The sequence below is a fragment of the Boleophthalmus pectinirostris genome, unplaced genomic scaffold (genome assembly GCF_026225935.1).
Source record: "Boleophthalmus pectinirostris isolate CB_2022bp ecotype Guang Dong unplaced genomic scaffold, ASM2622593v1 HiC_scaffold_14, whole genome shotgun sequence".
Lineage (NCBI taxonomy): Eukaryota > Metazoa > Chordata > Actinopteri > Gobiiformes > Gobiidae > Boleophthalmus > Boleophthalmus pectinirostris.
In genome coordinates this window covers 7,636,976-7,656,531 of record NW_026571047.1, presented here as the reverse complement: position 1 = coordinate 7,656,531, position 19,556 = coordinate 7,636,976, and the positions used below count along the sequence as shown (strand labels likewise).

Here is a 19,556-nt window from a genome sequence, read left to right as displayed (position 1 = left end):
TCTGTTTGGTGTCTTATTAAAGTGCTCATATGACGCTATTTTCTGATGTGTTATAATGTGGTTTCCTCATCGCAAACCGACCTGATAATATTTCATTTAATCCGCTTGCCTCTACAGAGTTTTTTGAGGCATTGTAATACATGCATCGCGAATTTCGGTTTTCCAGTCATCGCGCAATGCATACTGGGAAGGATCCTCAGAAAAAGTGATTTTCCAGTGGGATGCGTCTATTGTCAAAGCCGGTCTTTTCAAGTCTTTTGAACCATAGGTGAAGGCGATGAGCAGTATTGATACACAGGAAGGATGAAAAAGGTAAGCTCTGGCTGCCTAAGAAATCATCCCGAGTTTGCGGCGAACATTTTGTATGTGGAGCGCCAACAAACAAAATTCCTGATTCCTCCCTCAACCTTAGTTACGGATTTAAAAAGTCAACGCCAAAGCGAAAGGCACCAGCTGTTCTCCAAGAAACACCTTCCACTGCAAAACGACCAAGACGTGATGTTGCTGTAAAGTCAGTAGAACAAGAAAGTGCCAGCTCGGCCTGTTCGTCTTCTGTACCTCTCGCTTAACAAACGGGATCCCGCTTTAGATGTAGCTCCACATACAAAATATTCGCTGCAAACTCTGGATAATTTCTTAGGCAAGCAAAGTTTACCTTTTTCGTCCTTCCTGTGGATCAATCCGGCCCATCGCCTTCGCCTTTCACTATTTTTCAATTCCGTTGGGAAGGGAAACAGTTTGAACAGTGGTTTGCGGTCACACAGATCTGATTCCCTTTTGCAGTTATGGAGTTTGCAAACTTCCGAAGCTTGTTTTCCGGTGTTAGGACATCCAACAACCACACAATTGCGATGTCTGAATCCCATAAATAAAATATGACAATGTCAGAACCAGAAACAAAAGTGATATGGTTCAAAAGACTAGAAAAGATCAGCTTTGTCAATAGACGCATCCCACTGGGAAATCAAACATGGCGGTTTGATGCTCACTTTTTCGGAAAATCCTTCCCAGTATGCATTGTGCGATGACCGGAAGTCCGAAATTCGCGATGCATGTATTTCAACAGCTGTTTTTTCATAATGTATATCCCCCCATATTGACATAAAAGAGCCCTTAAAATAGCACCAACACACACCAAACTTTACATTATTGTTAGGAATGTAATGATATCCAAATCTCTCAGTACGATATTATCACAATATGCATCTCACGGTACGATATTTATTGCAATATTTTGAAGAGGCTAATATAATTGTAGATATTGTTGACACTTTTTTGCTTTTAAAATACCCTGACAAGATTTTGGTGTGAATTATTTCCGCCATAATCCCAAGAATACAAGTAAAAAACATATCTTTTCATGTTGTCTGCACTGAAATTAATCATGGGATATGTAGTTCCCTATGTTTATTATTATCTGTTGCTACTATAAAACCATGCATTTAAGCAAAGGAACTTGTAATTTGATATACTGTGACAGTCCATGATATTATTGTGAGACTTTTGATGATTCGATATCACGATATTTCGGTTATTGTTGCATCCCTAATTATTGTACTTAACAAGATTTTGACAAAATGAACTGGGGTATTTTTTAAAAAACATCTAATTCTAAATTTCATGCATTTAAGTTTTAACTTTTCAGGCAGTTTTTCAGTCAGATCTAGTGTTACGACCCAGCTCTGCTAGGGACAGGGAAGTAACAAAAATAAAACCAAGCTGTAAAATGGAATAAATTAAATAATGTTTAATTAACAGGAGTGTAAAAGGTAAAGTAACAAATACTAAAATATACACAAAAAAACCTAAACTAAGAAACAGAACAACAGAATAAACTGAGTTTTGTGCCACAAAAGGGGTCACGCAGGCTTACACAAAAGGAGTGGTTAACAAAGGGACACACACAAAACCAAAACACAAGTTCCCCAAATTAAACCACATAAGACCACAAACAGAATCGAGTGACCAAATCAAAAAAAAGGCACAAAACAGAACTAAACTAAACTACACATAAAATGGCATACTGGCCACCAAGGCCAGCAGCCCCGATCAGGTGCAGGCAATCTTCTTAAATAGGGGGATGTGGCTGCAGGTGAGGTGGGCGTCAACATCCCCCACCAATCACAAACCAGGGCTCCCACAGCAGGAATCAAGGAGAATCATTTAGAACAAACAAAGCAAATACATTATCCAAAATCCCCTCTGCATATTTTATTAAACCTGGCTCCATCTATTTTAGAAATTCAGGTAAATTTGAGACATTTTTATGGTAGATGGTCACATTTTCCTACAGCGCTTTTCCACCTTCAAGGCACTCAAAGAACTTTTCAACAAGAAACCACTCAACCATTCACACACACATTCATACACCAGTGTACACAGACACTTCAGGCGAGGCGGTTAAGTGTCTGGTCCAAGGACACAACAACAGTATTCATCTGTGGGAGCTGGAATCGCACGGCCAACCTGTGGGTCACTCAACCAATCATGTTTATGTCAAGAGCGGGATTCAAACCGGCAACCTTCAGATCAGTGGACAAACACTCCAACACTAACAAAGCCACTGTCACCCCATTTTACTTATAAAACGCCTTATTTCTATACGAAAACACAACAGGATTATTAAAAAAAAGTGTTATTTAAAAGTGAAAAAATAGCACCCTCAAATGGCCGATGTCCAAAAGCTTTTTTATTTTTGAATAATGCTTCGTCAGATTATTTTTCTTGCTTTGTTTCACAGTATAGAAAATGGTTGCCAGCCCAGGAGCTCATGAGTGCATTTTTTCACTTTTAAATTGCTGCTCCTTGCATTTGCACCTCTACAAGTACTTTGGTGCGCGTTTTCTCTTTCATTGAAATATATATTTATAATTTATAACTCTACAGGAGAAGTTTCAAATTGACTTATCTTAATATAAAGGTGCACTGTATAACAAACGCTTTTCTCTATGGAGATGATACTGCTTTGTCTGGAATGTTTCACAGTATGCCATTAAATCTTTCTGTTTGCATGGAGACCAAACCAGACAGAGTTACAGGTCAGATCTGTGGAGAAGCAACCCCGCTCACAGTCAGAATGTCGTTTCTCTAGGTATTTTTGAGCTAGACAACCAACTGTAATTGAATAGATGTAAAGTAGAGCTGTTTAATGTCATACTGTGGAACATTCCAGGCAGAAAAGTGACAAACCAAAAATTTGCATAGTGCATTTTGAAGATTTTTTCCTCTTCACCTGCTGTGTCTCGCCTTAAGCACAGAGCTGAGGTGGTTTTCTTGTAAATCCTGCGTCTTCAGGGGATTTGAATGTTGTTTACCTGTTTGCAGCATAATGATGTTTCCATATTCAGGTCTTGATTAGTATCATTGTTCCATGAAAGTACTTGCAGTGCAGGTAGAATAATAATATAGTGAAACAATAGGATTTCAAGATGCTGAAGGAGCCATAAGATCGTGCTGAGAGTGTATCAGGACTAATGCTAAATACATGTTTCACATTATACAAGAAACACACGGAGCTGACTGTGTGCTATTATGGAATCTGTCTGCTTTCACTGGTGGCATGCCGTTGAGGTTAAAGACTATAACATTCATTTAAATGTACTAAATAAATGTGGAGTTGTTGTTATTGTCAGTGGAGATGATCTCTCAGGGAGATCAGTCGAGTCACCACGCCCTCTGTCACACCTCCAGTCAGACTCACACAGGACTGTGTATGTGTAATCACATTCATTTATTTCAGTGACGCATGTGAAACTAAAGAGCTCATTAATCATAGATCATCAGAATTCTCTCACCTCAGATGAGCAGTTTAGTGCTTTGCTCAGTGATTCTGCATACATCTGCCATGTTTTTCACTCCCCTGTCATTTTTTTCCCTTCCTATTTTTTCCTCATAAACAGCCTTATTTGTTTTGATACGGATCGTGTCCCTGATTAACTAATCCACCTGTCAATCACGCCCATCTGATCTCTGGGAGATTCACTGGTGACTAGACTCAAATCTTTGCAAAGCTTTAGAGAAGTGTGTATTCTGGATTCCAGGCAAATGTTGTATAATTTATACATTTGTCTGAAAATATAATTGAAGGTAATGTGAAACACTGCGTAACAAAAAGGGGTTAAGATTAAAAATGAACTTGTGTAATAGAGACGTGTGTTTTGAGTTGAGTTTTGAGTTGACTCGGGCTCCCTCTCCCTCTGCAGCTGCTGTCAGCCTCAGGGTGGGCGCCTAATGGATTCACAGTGGACTACACTTCCCATGTGTCCACAGGGCCAGCCTCAGGGGCTACGTGACTATGTATAACTGTTTTATTTTCAGTTTGTCTGCAGGTTTCAAAACACCCCCTCATATGTATGAGGTGGAACAGCAGAGCAAATAGGAACAGGCCATGTTATTGGACTTGTTGGCTCTCAGGAGAGAAGCAGAAGCACAGTGTGAAAGTGACACATGATGTGAGCGTGCTGTGTGTGGACAGCCCACAGGCTGCGGGTCTAACCTCATCAGCATATGAATGGAGAGGTGCCTCCTGTGGAGCTGAGGAGAATTACAGCTGATGTGAAGTGGTCCAAGCTGCAGTCAGACACTGCTGTGATGGACAGCTCAGTCACAGGGAGCTGGCTATTAGCGCAGACAGCCAACTGGACTGGCAAAAAATATCAAATACTCATGATCCACAGGTGTCAGAGTGTAACAATATAGCAGTCAAAAGCACATTTCTTTTTCAGATTTTCTTAACCGGTTATGTGCTGTGAGACCTGCAGACATAATGAAGTACATAAAGTAAAAAAATAATACTCCAATGTTAATACGTTGTTTTGGATGTATATAGTATTTTCACAAGGTAACATAATGATCTAAATATGTTATGTGTTAGCAATTAATACCCCATAGAAAAAAACTAAGCAAAAAGACAAGCTAAATATACACAGTGAGACTAATGAGCAGAACAAATGAGAGCAGCTTTTGCGTCGGTGAGTCACGGGTTGAGCCTTGGTGGAGTGAACAGCAGGTGTGACCTTTGGCCTCTTGGCGGGGTCCACTGCCCACACTGTCCGTCCACGCGCTGGTACCGTCCGCCCGGCCCCCCCTGTGAGCGGGCATCTGGTGCTAATCCGCGCGACCGACCAATGAAGTCAAGAGGAGAGCGAGCACCTGGTGCACAATACACGATCTCCACGGTGACGCACGCCGAGGCTTTTAGCAGGTACACGGCAACTAGCAAAGACATGGAATCATTGTTGGAAGCTAAAATGCTGCTTATTACATTGCACTTGCTCAAGAGCTAAAGGGCCTATATTACACAAAAAGGACTCTCATGAGCTTTAAGCCATGTTAGAATCTTGTTACCTCCTCAAAAACAAACCCGGAGTTGTGTTTTGTTTTATTCAGACATTTTTGAGCAAGCTTTTATTACTCGTCTGTCTACATCTCCAAAGCTCAAAATGCTAGTGTTGTAGTCAATACCGCACTGATCGAGGCCAAGACCTGTCCGAGACCACAGGATCCCAAGACCGGGTCAAGACCAAGACTTTTAAAGGCAGAGGCCAAGACAAGACCAAGACCAAGACCACAGCCCATCGAGACCACATCAAGAGACCATCTTTGTAATTTTCGACATTTATTTTTATTTTACAGTTATTTTGGCACATATTTATCCATGTTTTTATAAATCTATCTCCATTTTATCTGATAGATGTTAATTTAAGCTTAAAATATGCCAAGCAAACTGTTCTGCACTTAAACACTTTGCGCTCCTTTTTTCAACCCTCACCCACAGTTTGAGAACCCCTTCTTTAAGAGAATTTCCACTGGCACTTTACAGAAAACTGTGAAGAAGGTCAAGAAAGTGGATAGCATTTTTAAACCTACCTTGAGTTACATTCTCTTACTGGTTTTGCAGTGTGATTTAGCCCCTGCACATTTACCAAACCAAACGCACGTCATGATAAATACAGACATGTTTGTACACTTTTATTAGGCAAACTTCAACCACATCTTGGTAGGCCTGCTTTGCATGGACACTGTAACATAAATTTAGATTCGTTTTAGCTTTGTGTTTCGTCTTGCCCTTCTGATCAGTGCACATTGAGGAGGGAGACTGCGTGTGCTGTACGCAGGGAGGAGTGAGAACGTGAAAAGGTGAGGAGGGGCGAGTCAGATGAACAGGTAGGATGTTTTAAAAAGTGTAACCTGCCCTGTGATATATGCTGGTACACAAGGGCACAAATTGTAGTGGACAAGACGCGCCGGGGACACATGTGGTGACGTGCCACGCAGTGTCCGCGGGCTCTAGATGAGCACACAGAAGCCTCGCACACTCCCGCACAATGGTACAAGTTTATTGCCGATAGCAGCAGCCGTAATGAAATACACACTCACTGAGAGACAGGCCTTGAGTCCGGAACAAGACCGAGTCTAAATGTTGTCGAGCCCGAGACGAGACCAGGACTGTGTTTTGTTGCCAGTCTTGAGACCTAAACTGGTCTCGAGTACTACGACAGTTTTCAAGTTACCTTTTTGCCTTCTGTTCAGTACAGATTGTCAATTCCAGAGCTGAAATTGTCCAAAAATGTCCAGATAATTCTAGTGAAGATGTGTGGAGTTTAAAAACAGTAGTAAGAGTAGTACGTCCTGTATTTCCACATAACATCACACGGTGGAACAGAGTTTTCCGTTTGAGAGAAGAGCTCAGCCTAAATATGCAGGAGTTATGTCTTAAAGAAGACATTTTGTGCTTGTGTCTGCTGTATAATTATAATCCATGACACCCGTGGTTCATTGTGTTATAATTTGCACATTTTTAAATCTCAAAATTCATCTAAAACGACTTAACAAAAGAAACAAGAGGAGAACAATGGGAGTTGATAGACAATATGGCGTCTTGAAAATAAGTGATTAAAAATTGCCCAAACATGCACGAAACCCTCCAAATACAACATCGAGAGAGTAACTGGTGCGGAGAAACAACTATAACAGTCAACTTTGCAGAATAGATTTGCTTTAAACATGTGTGAATGAAACAAATACAACTCCAGAGGAAACAACATTAGAACATAGATCAGAAAATAGAATAAAATGGACTCTTTAAATTGGCATGCAAGCTCTACCGGTAAGTTGTGCCAGTAATGCTAGCTTTCAGACTCGTCTAAGACTTTTAATCACAACCATCTGACGAACAGAGAATCACCAAATGGACCATGAAGCTGGAGCCAGACAATTAAATAAAGCCTAGACGGTACTTCTGTTTCTACTGTTTACTTACCACACAAGCTGGGCTGGATTTGTGGCTCGCTAACAAATGCGCACTTTGTTCAGGATCACGCGATATCGAGGCAGTAGTACAAATAAGTCTACCATGTGCTCACGTCAAGCCTTTTTATTGATACTTTGGGGTGGCATCATGCTGGTGGTGTTCTACATGTATCTCTTTAATGGGATGTTCAGCAGTTACCATGGAGACACAGCACACTAAAACATAAAAAAATAAATAAATACGAAATGGGTCTAAGCAGCACATTTTCAGGAGCTTGTGAACAATTCAAGCGTTCGTGGTTCTGTTTAGGAGTTTGATTTTCTACAAATAGTTGAGACTGACTAATTGAAAAAATGTTTGCGAGCTTGTTACTGTCATTTTCCAGATTCAGAACCAAGGCCATGGAGCGAAGCATCGGTGTGAAAGAAGATCATTTATAGACTAGTCTTGACAAAGATATATAAAAAAATAATCACGTACAATCCAGTGGAATTTGTATGTGTGAAAGGAAGGAAAGTTGTTGTGCATAATAGTGAAGATTTCTGTTTGCAGTTGATTTATAATCGTAGCTGAACTGAAATGTACTGATTTGAAATGTTTTAAAGTGACTATCGGTGTTGATGTATTGTCTGGAAAAGGGAAAAGGGGGCAGATAACACAAGATGACTCTTCTTTCTGCTCCATTTCATTCATTTCAACATGTTTGATGTTGTGACACTGTTAATGTCTTTTTATACTTTATGAATGAAATTTTATGTGTGAGAAATTAAATGTGTTTTATCAGCACTCATCGGCTCGCCTGCTGTAGTTCCAACTAAGTCTCAGTGGACTACGTTTATATGATGACGGTCTGAACAGAAGATGCAAAAGTGGCGTAGCGCCTTCACTTTTTTTTCCCACGTTTAGACAAGTGTTTTTGATAGGAAATCTGCGTGCATACGGTGACGCAAAAATTGTGTGGAATTTAATTGTGTATGCATGCCAGGCGGCTAGGTGTTGACACTAGGTGGTGATGTATGTGACGTAAATGTGTACATGATGTGAGCAGATCTGACCAGAGTTTTGCATCTTGGGCAGTGTAGACGGAAACTTTTCCACTCTGGAGGGTGGATTTTTGTGTTTTTAAGCCCCAAAAATCGCCGTCATCGTCTAAACAAAAGGCACTTCCGATAAAACAGTTTGTCACTTTTACCCGCAAGACTTGGCCCTCAGACTTGAACTTAGCAGCCACATCAAATCAATAACAACTGCAGGATTTTACCATCTAAAAATATAGCAAAAATCACAGCTGCACTGTCTAAAGCAGACTTGGAGAGACTTATCCATGTGTTTGTCTCCAGTTGATTAGATACTGTAATGGTCTGCTCATTAGCCTGTCCAAACGAGCTGTGAGACGCTGCAGTACATCCAGAACGCTGCAGCTCAGGTCCTGACTCGAATCAGGAAGTCCTGTGCTCAGGTCTCTGCACTGCCCCCTGTGGTTCAGAGAATAGACTTTAAAGCGGCTCTGCTTGTACAAGTTTCTCCATGGCCCAGCACTAAAGTACATCTGTGACATGTTAGTGCCATTTTAACCATCTCACACTCTGAGGAGCTCAGGGGCCGACCTCCTGCTGGTGCCCAGAGTCAGGACTAAACACGGGGAGTCAGCGTTTCAGATTCATGCAGCTAAAACCTGGAACAGCCTGGACATGTGAGACAGACTCTACTTTACTCTGTTTAAGTCCGGGCTTACGGCATACGACTGAAAGGTTTTCATTCTGCACTCTTCTCTCTCTTTCAATGCCTCTCTCTCTTTTTTATTTTATGGTGATTGATGATGATGTTTTGATTTGTTTGTATTGTGATTTTAATGTATTTCTTATTCTGTAAAGCACTTTGAATTACTTTGTGTATGAATTGTGCTATACAAATAAACTTGCCTTGCCTTGCTTAGGTCAGCTCTTTCTGGCCAGTATTAAAATAAAGCTCAGATTAAAGCCTAATAAAAATTCTGACAGAGTAGTGCCTTAAGTTAGCATCACACCTCCAGGAAATATTGACGACATCAGCCACAAAGTATCAACTGCAACACATTCGACATTTAAATGCAAAACATTCATAGTCAAAGGCAAAAAGTCAAAAAGTGCTGCGGTTAGACTTCTAATAAATTTTTATTTTTTTTGCAGAGTCTGACTGTGAGTAGGCCTGTAACGATAACAGATTTTGCTGGACGATTAACTGACCAAGAATTTATTCCGATAAATGATAATTGACATTTTGAGACCAATTTCAACTAATATAATGACAATGGAATAAAAATGCAAATACATCCTCTCAATGATCAATAAACCTTACTTTCTAAAGAACATATAACAAAGAAAGTGTAAGACAACCAAAAACAACAGGCCTAAATAAAACAGACTTAACATAGGACTAGCCTAATGTACTCTGATTTACAGCAAGGACTTGTTAAGAAAAATGCAGTTGAGTAAACCATTTCTGAACCAAATACAACCAAAACATTAAATAAAATGTATTATTAAGTCTCTGTAACAAAATTGTCCTTAAAAGTGATTTTAGTCACTGACTTACATTGGAATATTGTGTCTCGTCTCTCTGTGGCTGCTGCTGTGAGACTCGTCATTTTGGTCATTTAAGTGTTCGTTTTAACCCGCAACACAGGATCTTATTTTACTATGAGGGAGCCTCTGTCCTGTCTGGTATTGTGTCGGTGTCTTGTGGGATTTCAGTGGATTTCGGGCTCTCCCGGGGGCTAGGCTAGTTCTGTCGCTCGGGTTTGGGTTTATCGGCTGTTCGGGTTTGAGACATTTCTTCTCATTGTTTGCGTTTTGCTCGCTGCATTTGACGTATGTGGCTGTTGAGATGTGTCCCGCTTACCACTGTTGATTCGGCATTGTGACGTGTTTTGACACATGGAAATGAACAGTTCTGTCTCTCTGACAGCGGCGCTTGTGTTGCGGCTTCATGTTAAACAACACAGACAGAGACGATTTCTGCTCTCAGGCCACGCATGTTGATACACACAGTGTACATTGGTTCAAGCGTCATTACGCTTGTTAAACGAGTCAGAGAGCGATAGATGCCTTCTTGAAAGTGAGAGAGAGAGGGAGGAAAACAAACAAGCATGCAAATAGAATTTAGTGTGGGCAGAAAAGTTATCGAGCTTGTTAAAAGTTCTCATACGATTAACTGATTTACTGATTATCGTTACAGGCCTAACTGTTGCCTGATCTGTAATTTGGACTGGTTTGGTTTCCATGAAGATAGAACCCGTTAATACCATACTGTGAAACATTCCAAAAGCAAAGCAATAACATCTCCATGGAGAAAAGCATCTGGAGAAAAGTTAGACGATGCCCATAAAGTCTGTCTGATCTCGCAGTAGCCGTGTAAATTCAGTTCTATATATTATACGATTATTTTCAGATTATCTTTCTTTTTTCTAGTGGTAGTGGGTGGTACAAAAACACAGTCTTCCTCTGGGTTCAGTTGACAAAGGTCCAGCAGAGTTCGCAGACTTTGAAGGCTATATATTCTTTGTGATGATGTTCTTTGATTCTAAACGGCTCCATAATCAAAGGAACCAGGATGGAGCGAAAATGTAAGGAAAATGACAGTGGGAGCGGAGCGAGCTTTAAAGATACAGGCCGAGTGGGGAAAATGAGGAAAATGAGCTCCTATCTTCTATATTCACATTATCTCGCTTCTCATATGTCCACTTCATTTACACACTGATGGTTTCCAGGGAATAGGAGCAAGTTTAGGAAAATATTACACATCAACAGAACGAATACTAGAACAAGTACTCAGTTTTGTTACTCAAGTAAAAGTACGAATACTATAGCCAAAAAAAAAAAAAAAAAAAAAAGAGTCACATGAAAAAATCTACTATTGAAGTACCAATTTAAAAATATGCTTAAAGAGTAAAAAGTAAAAGTATTTTGCACAGATTTTGAATCAAACAAAGCTTCAAATGTAGTGATTCTGATACAGATTTGTGCTGCATTTTGTTCAATGGAAACAACTAAACTGTTTTTTTTCTACCTGTTTTTATTTGCTCAAACTGTGAACATGTTTAAAATAAGACATCAGCCTTTTCAGCAGGACTCAGACTATTATAGAAAAAATACTTTTACTTTTCAGTAGGGATGGGCATGATTAGTCAACTAATTGATAATTGATCATTAAGAATTTAGTTGATCACGTTCTTTTTTAATCGACAAACTGAATATAGGTTGTTGTTTGTAGTGTAGCGTAAGGAAACGAGGCTGCGTTTGACAGGGCGAAAACACTGGAGTCGCGGCCTCACAGTCGTCACGTTTGGGCTCTGGCTCCTTGGAGATCACTGCACCACTCAGTGAGTGTGTTTACAGCACATTAGTGTCCCGGGTATGATCGGGTTTTTTGGAGTATCCCGGTTTTGTCATGGTGCATGTACACGCAGTATCCCAGTTACTGCAACATAAAGTTCATAGAGTGCAAAATGTGTCCAAAAGACAAACACTCTTCAGTCTTTTCATCACAACAGTAATCAACAGTATCCAAATCAAATCAACAGTAGCCAAAATAAATAAAGTGACCAACATAAATAAAGTGAATGAAATGACAGTTAAATAAAGAGCTGCACTAAACTTGCACACGTCTGATCTCTGAAAACATGAATCATCTCCAACACGACACACACAGAACACTCACTCATATTCCAGTCATGTCCTTTAGTCTGACAGAAGCTGAACCGCATCAGGGCACAAGGAAAGAGCTGTTTTTTTTCAGGCTTACAGTTTATCCAAATGAGCCATGTAGTTTTAAGTTTTGCTTCTGTAAGATGTAAACAAATGTGTCAAAGCTGCATTAAACACATTATAATCTCAAACAGGCTGATGTGGCTCTAGAGTGTTTATGGTTTATATGTTGTAAAGTTGAGTTTACTTATGCAGATCAGTAATAATAATAATGATGATGAGAATTTTAATATAAAAACGTTAATGATTAATCAAAAATCAATCGTTAATTATCCCAACGATCGATTAAGAAACTTTAATCTAATTATTTTATGCAGAACTTTAATGGTGATTGAAGTACTGCTTTTTGGAACTACAGCTTCTCATCAGCTCTTAACTCTTTCCTCCAAGCCAACGGGAAATAATCAATCTCACAAGATCATTTTTCTTATGTGTGCTCAATCCTGTGGCAGTTTTGTCTCACGAGATCTTGTGATACGAGAATTTGTCTCCTCCCTAATCACGATATATTGATATTCTGGCACACCGCTATCAGTAAATGAGTTTAATATCAAATACTGTAAAAAGAGTCTTACCCGGATGTTGTCAAAAGATCTTTTGTTGGTGACGTCGTACAGCAGGAGGAGAGCTGGGGGCACAAACAAAGCTCAAGTTAGGGCTGGATCATATGGACAAAAGATCATAGCACAATTTTCTTAGAATCACAAACAAACAATTTCGATTTTCTACATTTTAGTTTTTATTTGTCTCATTAAAAGCATATACTAATGGCTTTCAATAACTTCAACATAAACAATGCAGACTTCTAAACATTCCCGTTGTTAAAAAAATAAATAAATAAATGTAACAGAGAAAAAAGTGATTTAATTGGATGTAATTTCCCCCAAATTATGTCACTTTATTCCACGGCAAACACACCGACAGTCACTTTTTAGCACAAACATTCAAGAGGGTTACATTTAAGCAGTTATCTGTTTGTATTAAAGCGTTCAAATAAAGCTTTGTGTGTTCTCTTTAGGCAGCACGTCAACCAAAATAAAGTCCAAATATCGTTACTTGGCCAGCCAGAACCAACACGCTTTGACAAAACTTTACAAAAACTGATTTCGAACGCTGTGGCTGACAGGTGGATTAACCAATCAGAAAGACACATACTCCGTTCACATGGCTGCTTACACAAAAAGGAATGAGGAACAGTGCAGATTTTTACTGAGTCATCAATCAAAGCTCCCAACTATGACTTATTTCACGTAAAAGAAGTTACATTTCTGGTTCTGAACGTTACAACATTTTTGAGAGGAGATGTCTTCTGCATTTGAGGGACACGTGAGACAAATGAGCGGCTGTGGTTTGATGGTTTCATGTTTGGATGTGTTTGGAGGTTTTTCACGCTCTATTGCGGTTCCAGTCCCTTCTGGATTCAAACAGAACGTAGAAGGGACTGGCAGGTCAGGCAGCAAATACTGGGCTGCTCCAAACCACATGCTTTTACAGGTCGAGTATTGGCTTTGGACACCTCGATTTAAAAGACCCAAACTGACACTAACGAATCTCCATCTTGATTAAATAAGCATTAAACAACGAGGAGCCGTGTGTTATGGAGTCGTTCCTCCGCGGCGTGCGTTAAAACTGCACAGCATGTGTCTCCAAGTTCTTTAATGTGCTTAAATCACAGCTACAAACTGAAATGTTTCCCCATGAATCTGAAAAAGCTTTTCACTGCCTATAATGCTGCATTCTATTGAATGTTGTTAGTGGATAAATTCGAGTCATTTCTCCCGACATCTGTTGTAAATACGTTCCATTGCAGAAGTTGGGGAAACTATGGATGCCTGAGGAAGTTTAATGTGACATCACTAGTTCCTGCTAATATATAGAGAATATATTAGGTGTCGGCAACTCAGTTATGGCAGTTTGACTTTTACATGTTCAGAAAAAAACTTGTCTACTGTCAAATGATGTGTAAGAAAGTCTAAATGTCACTACAAAGTTTTCAGAACACACTTTCTCTTAGGGGTGGGCGATATCTCGATATTTTTAATATATTCGAGATTTTTTTTAACTTGATATGGATTCTGACATATCGTATATATATCAATATAATGCTTATATTCAATTCTGATTTCGCCGCTTCGCTTGTTTGTCTTCTCTGTCGTCGCGTCCGCGCACCCCCACCTCCCTGATTTTGCTGCTTGTGTCTCATTCACTCGTGGAAAAACTTCTAGCACCATGAACCTTTTCCATCATTTATAGACAAGACCATCAGCAGCACATCCTCTGTCACAGAGAGAACACTCATATTCCACTGAGTCGTGATCTTTAGTCCGACAGAAGCTGAACCGCATTAGCGGCATGAGGAGTGCACTGTTTATGCAAATTAGCCATGCTTCTTTTAAGTTTTGTTTCTGTAAAGCGTAAACACACGTGCGCAAAGCTGCATTAAACACATTATAATCTCAAATGGGCTGATGTGTCTCTATAGTCGTTATGCTTTATATGTTGTAAAGTTTAGTAATGTAAAATTGATTTATGGAGAAGATTTTAATTAATAATCTGCTGCAGTGTCACTTGTACAATAGTGTTTGGAAATCCATTGGGTTTGATCTGCAGTGGATTGTGGGAGACCTCACAGCTCCTTACTGCTGGATAGGAACATGGGTCTGTTAAAATAAGGAACCTCCCGAGCTTCCTCTGCTAAAGGAGCTCAAGGTTCTCATCATATGGTTAACAAAGTTGATGTAAAGATGAGTTTGAGTTGAGTTGTTTTATTTATGAATGAAAAGAAGGCAATATGTATTATTTCTTTTATTTTACAGTTCAATTATTATTTATGTAATCAATCAATTTTTTGTAATCTTAAATGTGGCAGAAGCACTTAGTTCCTACATGAACTGCCAAACTCTTGCAGTTCACTTTGTGGAATTTGGCATATTTCTTTTTGCAGTAGTTTTTGGGGAGTTACTTTTCTTGTACAGATATCGAAATATATATTGTATATCGAGATATAACAATATATATCGAGATATATTTTTTGCTCCATAACGCCCAACCCTACTTTCTCTACACATACACAACTTAACATATCAACGTGATGAAAAGACAATTCCTCCCATTTACTGCATGTGCTGACATTTTTGACTGTGACGTAAATTCAACGGACTCGGTCTGCACTGAACTATCCCGAATTTGTGTTTCAGAACCCAGATTTGATAGGCCTTTTCATCGGAATGGCGGCATCGAAAAATGACGGAATGGGAGCATGTAAGGTGTCCGAATGGCAGCATCAACAAGTGTCGCAATGGGGATCTGCCGGGGTGGCGGTATGTCGGATGAAGGGTTGTATCCCACTTTCAAGGTGAACTGATGGTTTTCCCCGAGTCTTGAGCACAACAGAATGCTGCATTAATCTCAGATATTAGTTATTTCAGTGTTTAAATGAAGCTACATTCTACTCCAGGCTGTTGTGGCGATGGCAGCAGAACGGTGATGTGCAAAAGCATTAAACAACGAGGAGCAGTGAGTTAAAACTGCATAACACACAGCTCCAAGTTGGATAATGTGCTCATACCACAACTCCAAGCTGAAATGTCTCACTTGGAAATGTGAAACGTCTGTCCACTGTCTGTAAATGTCCAAAATATCAGTTACCGTATTTTCCGGGCTGTTAGACGCGCTCTTAAGCCTCTAACCCCATCAAAAAACAACAGCGCGCCCCACAATCCAGAGCACCCTATACACGAATCCACTCCATGACTTCAGTAAAATACAAAGCCGCACCACCCGCAGCGCACGCAAACACACACGGAGCAGACAGCGAGCGTGCAGGAAACACACCCGGAGCCACACTCATCACTCCACACCGACGAGCAACAAACCGAAAAAGCGAGTCCAATGTGCCGCTTCTAGACACAACTGAACGACTGAGTCACTGCGAACACGCCGACAATCCAGCGGTCCCAGACAGCACCCTCCCTACACGCCACAACTGAACAAAGCCCAGAGTCACCGTGAACGCCAAACAAACAAAGTCCCACTGACCCAACTGTTGTGTTTCGTTTAAAGTCCGGTGAGGTTTATATGTGCGTCTTATAATCCAGAGCGCCTAATAGCCCGGAAAATACGGTATTTCAATGTTTTAAATGATGCTAGTTACCACATTCTTCGCACAGCAGTTAGCCATTGGAATTCACAGTGACCGTGGCATGCAGCATACTTAGTGGAAATTTGATGGAGCTCTCAAGGATACTGTCATTTCCTGAGTCATTAGTGCTGTCTTTCAATGGCCAGGCTTTGACAACAAAATGGAAAAAGAAAAAAAAAAACATAGTCCATTACTTTGATATTTTTGCAACATTAAACGTGTCCTTGGAAATGTTATTGCTTTGTCTAGAATGTTCCACAGTACTGATCAAATATATCTATCATGAGAAAGACAAGCAGGTTACAGCACTATGCTACATGACAGGTCAGATCTGTGAAGAGTCGCCCCTATTCACAGAATTAATGATTGTATTTTTGAGAAAGTCATACCATGGAAACAAGCAAATGATGGATCCTACTCCAGAAAAGTTGCACAGTGCACTTTTTAACTAACTGTCTGAACTAAATGTTGTATTTCTCATGTACAAGAATCAGAAAGAGAAGAAAGAGGACGATCAAAGAAGGCAAAACAGAAGTGTGGATAGAACGTCCTTGACACGTAGAAGAATAAAGTCTAAGGCGATGATGAATCATTGTGAGCACAAAGAAGAGGTTTTGTCCGGCACAGTTCTTGTAGCAGCGGTTTACAGAATGGACTCGTGAATCATCTCCCTTTGAGTCTGTGATAAAGGTGTAACAGGAAGTACATGAGAAGAACGAACGGATCATTGGTAACGCCGTTAAAGGTACATTGTGCAACTTTTCTAGTGGAGAGGCGACCCCGCTCACAGTCAGAATGTCTCTTTTTCTCGCCATGTTTGAGCTATAAAACCACCAGTAATTGAATAAATGTACGGTAAGGTAGAGCTATTTAATTAGATACTGCGGAACATTCCAGGCTGAGCAATGATGTATCCAAAGAAACAAGCAGGTGACCAACCAAAAAAGTATACAGTGCACGTTTAATGATCATAAAACATTTGTACATTTATTGTAGCTTATGAATTTATTGATTTCCATAACAATTCTTATTTATTATTATTATATCAATTTATTATTATTTCTTTATACGCTTGGGAGTGAGAAACATAATTTTGATTCTTCATGTTTCGTATGAAGAACTGACAATAAACTTTTTTTAACAGAATTTTTGAATTTGTAATTAAACACTTATGAATGTTTTATAAGTTACCGTATTTCTTGGACTATAAGGCGCACCAGATTATAAGGCACAATATCAATAATGTTGAATTCTCTAGTCTGTTTTCATACATAAGGTGCACTGGATTATAAGGCGCATTAAGCAAAACAAACAGACGACACTTAAGATTGATCCCTTAGCCCAGGCGTCCACGATCCATTGGCAGATTGTGGCGTGCCTCCCTGTCTTAGTGAATGTGTATTATGGCTGGATAATTTAAGGTGTTTTTTTTTTCCTACGAGGAAGACTCAAATATACTTTGAGTAATAATGTGTTAATTGCAGCTTTGTGCACATTTGTTTTACGTTTTACAGAAACAAAACTTAAAACCGCATGGCTCATTTGCATAAACTATAACCACTGGAAAAAAACGGACTAAAGGACAAGACTCAGTGAACTGTGAGTGTTCTTTCTGTGACAGAGGATGTGCTGCTGATGGTGAGTTTGTGCTGTGCATATATCGTGTTGCAGATGGTACAAAAACATTTTGATAGTTTTTTGAGTGTTGTGTACCACATAACCAAGCACAACCAGAAGTAATACATAAGGCGCACTGTCAATTTTATTTTGTATAGTTTTGTGATGTATGACTTCTCCAAAACTGCCTTATTTTCCCCAAGTATTTTTAGAATTTGATAATATTTTAGATTGTTACAGATCCTTTATGGCCTTATATTTATTTCAGTTTTACAAAGCACATCCAAATAGTCTTTTAAACCTTTAAGATGACTTTTATGCTAACCTTTGCAGTCATTTGTTTACCCATTTGTCCTAAAACATTTATGCATGTTATAGGACAAACATTTTCGAGAGAAAATTAAAGGATTTAAATTTTCTCTCGATTTTTGAGAAAATTAAAGGATTTTAAGTGTGCCCTATAATCCGAAAAATACGGTAGCAATAATGCTTTTTGTCCAAAGTCATACATTTTTATTAAACACTTTAGAAATTCGCAAAAAGGATTTCTCTTGTTGTTTCCATGTTCTACAGATATTCTCAATGACATTAATGTACTGTGGATGGAATATTCTATATAAAGCCTAAGATCACGTTTTATAATTGCACTTATCTGTTTTAACACTTTTTAATGGGTATTTTTTGTCATTCTTACTTAATGGCTGAATTACCGAATCATTTTGTACAGACATCGTACTCCTGCCACTACTGTCACTGGTAAATGGAGAAGTTATGATTACGTCTGAGTATGGCTGAGGATACATTTACCGAGGTGAAAGACGAAAATGGAAGAAAGTGGAGGAAGAAGGCAGGAATACTTTTTTTTTTTTTGCTTTTTAAGAGATCCTATATTACGAAAAATTGCCTCTTGGGAGCTTTTAGCCACGTTAGAACATTGTTACATCAAGTCATCAAGTTCTCCGCTGTGATTTCAGCCCTGGAACTGTCAATCTCGACTGAACAAAAAGGTAAAAAGTAGCTGTTAACTTGAAAACTATCGCTTCAACAGAGCGTTTTGAGCGTCGAAGATGTAGACAGACTAATAACAAAGCATTACTCAAACATGTGTGAATACAAGAAAACACAACTCCGGGTCTGTTTTCGGGGACGTAACAACATTCTAACACGTCTTAAAGCTCACAAGAGTCTGTTTTGTGTCATCTAGGACCTTTAAGATGCTGATTGTGACATCTGTTCCCCTTTCTTTTTGTGTGTTTGCGCTTTTGCTCTCATCTTTCTGTTTAAAACACCAAGGCCATGTAAACATATTGGCTGTATAATTAAATGAGGAAATTTAAACTCCATTAGTCACCCAAAGTCCTTGCGTCTGCTCGGAGTGATTCACACAAGCTGTAATCACAGGCGACACCGGCTACTTGACGCACAATATAATAACGAAAGTAAAAAAAACGCACTGTGTAATTTTTCTGGTGAAGGGTCCGTCACCTGCTTGTCTCCATGGAAATATTACTGTTTTGTTTTGCCACAGTATGGAAATAAACTTAGTAATCATAATGGGGACAGGTTAATGGTCAGATCTATGGAGAAGCAAGCCTGCATACCCACATGTTAAAAAAATGGGAAAAAAAATATAAGAATTTACCACTATCTTTGTAGTAAATCTTTATATAAGGTTAATATGTGCCATGTGTGGTTTACTCCTTAAAGTGTCCCCCTTTTGCATTTTTCTCATACAACTATATTATGAAAAACTAGTATAAAGTGAACATTTTGCATGACATTTACAGGTAATGTGCATGAT

General features: G+C 39.3%; 1 protein-coding gene across 1 annotated transcript in view; it reads right to left on the bottom strand.

The window, feature by feature from the left end:
• LOC110173688 (ras-related protein Rab-26) overlaps positions 1 to 19,556 on the bottom strand; it is a 207,497-nt gene that overhangs the window by 71,235 nt on the left and 116,706 nt on the right. The window contains exon 5 of the mRNA XM_020939708.2: positions 12,573 to 12,625. Within this exon, the coding sequence (XP_020795367.1) occupies positions 12,573 to 12,625 (53 nt within the window). The remainder of the gene's footprint in view (positions 1 to 12,572; positions 12,626 to 19,556) is intronic.